Source organism: Priapulus caudatus, unplaced genomic scaffold, assembly GCF_000485595.1.
Source record: "Priapulus caudatus unplaced genomic scaffold, Priapulus_caudatus-5.0.1 Scaffold318, whole genome shotgun sequence".
Classification (NCBI taxonomy): Eukaryota; Metazoa; Priapulida; class Priapulimorpha; order Priapulimorphida; family Priapulidae; genus Priapulus; species Priapulus caudatus.
The window spans coordinates 282,907-285,581 of NW_014577379.1; the positions used below are offsets into that span (position 1 = coordinate 282,907).

A 2,675-nucleotide genomic window follows, 5' to 3' on the forward strand; every position below is an offset into this window, starting at 1 on the left:
AATGATAAACAGATGAGGAAGAATAACCGATTACAACTGTACGACTGTCTCTCTCCTACAGACGGACGTCATTTGTAGCGATCTCGATCCATCAAGCGCCTGATCACATCTACATCGCCCATGCGACAATAAAGAGGGCGCTGTGCTGGATCGTGCTCCACCAGGGGGAGCACGGCAGCTTCCCCGAACCGGGCCGCATCATACACACCGACATGCAGGTGAGAGAGGAAGGAGGGAGGAGGGGAAGAAGAAGGGAGGGCAGGAGAAGGAGGTAGGGGATGCATGAGAGGGCGGATGAGTGAAAGAGGGATGGAGCTGGAAGGAAGTAATGAAGTAAGGAAAAGGGAGTGAGCAAGGCAGTGAGCAAGACGGAAGGAGAAGGAGAGGAAGGTAGGTACCATGAGTTAGAGAGAGAAGCAGGGCTGTAATTCTGAGGGGGTGAGATCGTGGTGTGACCTGTGTAACCTCTTTCATCTACACGTGTGTTTGTGTGTTCCACAGGAAGGAGCTGCTGGTGGAATCCCGCTCTCTGCCTACACTCTCAATGCTCTGCTGGCGAACAGGCGCAAGCTGTCGAGCGACGTAAGTGGCAGTTGTCGTGTTTGTTTGTTTTTGAATGCAAGTTTTAGTAACTAACTACCTCAGAAATACTGGTGAAAATTTCTCCCTAGTAAAAGATATATATACAAATGCGAAGAGTACATGTGCGTGTGTGAGTGCGTATATGAGTGCGTGTGTGAGTGCGTGCATGAGTGTGTGTGTGTGTGAGTGCGTGGAAATGAATAAATGGATGGATGAATAAATGAATGAACATGAATGAATGAACGTATGAATGAACGAACGAATTAATGAATGAACCTGTTAGTTATGTCGTTGTGATTGACAACCACTACATTCGTCATCATCTGCATCGGTAGTTGACGAAGTTGAAGCTGGACAATGCAGTCCGGCGCGGAGAGAAGCGACTCGTGTCACAGCTGGACGTCATCGCAGATGACCCGTACTCGCTCCCCGTCACCACCTACGCTCTCGTCATCAAAGTGTCACAGCTGGACGTCATCGCATAAATATTGATATTGTGTGCAATGTTATATTGTCGATTTTTACCCAATGTTCATATTGTGTCCAATTATTAGTAGTATGAATTAGTAGCACGATTTTACTCAGCGCAGCGGGTACCCGCAGCTAGTAGTTATATATAACAACAGTATATATAGTTATATATAACAACAGTACATATATAGTTATATATAACTACTATAACAAGTATAGCTACTATAACAACTATATATAACGTTGTTATATATAGTCAATAGATGCGTGTGTGCTGTAGTTGCAGGTGCGGACTTGTTCTTGCTGCCAGTAGGTCGAATGGGAATTCTTGTCGAGGTGGCCCCTCAATTGCCAGTAGCCGCAGCGCCTTCAAAGCCGACTCACTCAGCCTGTTCCTCATGTAGCCATTCCCATTAAAAAAAATTTTTTTTATTACATTGGGGCGGAAACAATTTAAACGTGGCGCAACGATTGAAAGGGGGGGGGTGAGTTTTCCCAAACGGGGCGGGCGCGCCCGATTTGCGCAACGTAGGGAGGAGCCTGACATATATGAATGCATTGATGCATGGTTCCTTCGTGGCTTCAGAACTTCCCGATCCGCGCCACAGAGCTTGGCAACATCCAGCTGAGTGTGCGAGCGCAGGCGTCCAACGCTGCCAACGCTGTTCGGCTCTGTGCTAGTCAAGGTAGGGTGAGAGATATCCCTCCTAGTCAAGGTAGGGTGAGAGATATCCCTCCTAGTCAAGGTAGGCTGAGAGATATCCCTCCTAGTCACAGTGCTCCAGATAATATTTGGATCAGATGAGTATTTACTCATCAATTTTCAAATGTATGAGTACCGGGTAGTTTGTCATGAGTATTCGCCAAATACGGTACTCATCTTCTACCAATGAGTACTGAAAGTATTTTGCTTTCTACGTTGTCCAACTTTGCTTGCATTGTGTGTGTGTGTGTGTGTGTGTGTGTGTGCGTGCGTGCGTGCGTGCGTGCGTGCGTGCGTGCGTGCGTGCGTGCGTGCGTGCGTGCGTGTGTGCAGGGGTAGAAATTAACTTTTGAACAAGGGAGTCCAAACCTCAAAAAGAGGGAGTTCGCAGCAAAATGAGGTAGTCCGCAGTCTGAGGTTCAAAATTAAAGATATTAAGAATAACGCATGTGCTTATTTTTAAGATTCATGCAGTTGCACGTCTGCCAAATTTTCTTTGGACATTAGCTGAAAAAATACAGTAATTCCGCGAGGCCGTGCTCCGAAACGAACTAGTTGGTATGGCATAATTTTCAGGGAGTCACACGGACTCCTCCATATGTCAAATCAGGGAGTCCGACAGTAAATCAGGGAGTATTTGACTCCGGACTCTCATTAATTTCGCACCCTGTGTGTGGGTGTGTGCGTGCGTGCGCGCGCGTGCGCGTGTGTATTTTTTGATAGGGCAGATGTCTCCTTCATGTGTGTTCTCTCGTTTTGTTCGCAGGCTACCAGAGGGAGCTGACGTACCAGCGAGACGATTGATTGTTTAGTGCATTCGGTGAGGACGACGACTCAGGAAGCATGTGGTGAGTGAGTCTCTCTCTGTATCTCTCTCTCTCTCTCTCTCTCTCTCTCTCTCTCTCTCTCTCTCTCTCTC

The 2,675-nt window shown here is 47.3% G+C and overlaps 1 protein-coding gene across 1 annotated transcript in view; it reads left to right on the forward strand.

Moving 5' to 3' along the window:
* Positions 1-1,067, forward strand: part of LOC106808960 (C3 and PZP-like alpha-2-macroglobulin domain-containing protein 8) — a 2,099-nt gene extending 1,032 nt beyond the window's left edge. Inside the window, exons 2-4 of the mRNA XM_014811891.1 lie at positions 62-218; positions 502-582; positions 918-1,067. Coding sequence (XP_014667377.1) covers positions 62-218; positions 502-582; positions 918-1,067 — 388 coding nt within the window. The remainder of the gene's footprint in view (positions 1-61; positions 219-501; positions 583-917) is intronic.
* Positions 1,068-2,675: the final 1,608 nt, after the last annotated feature.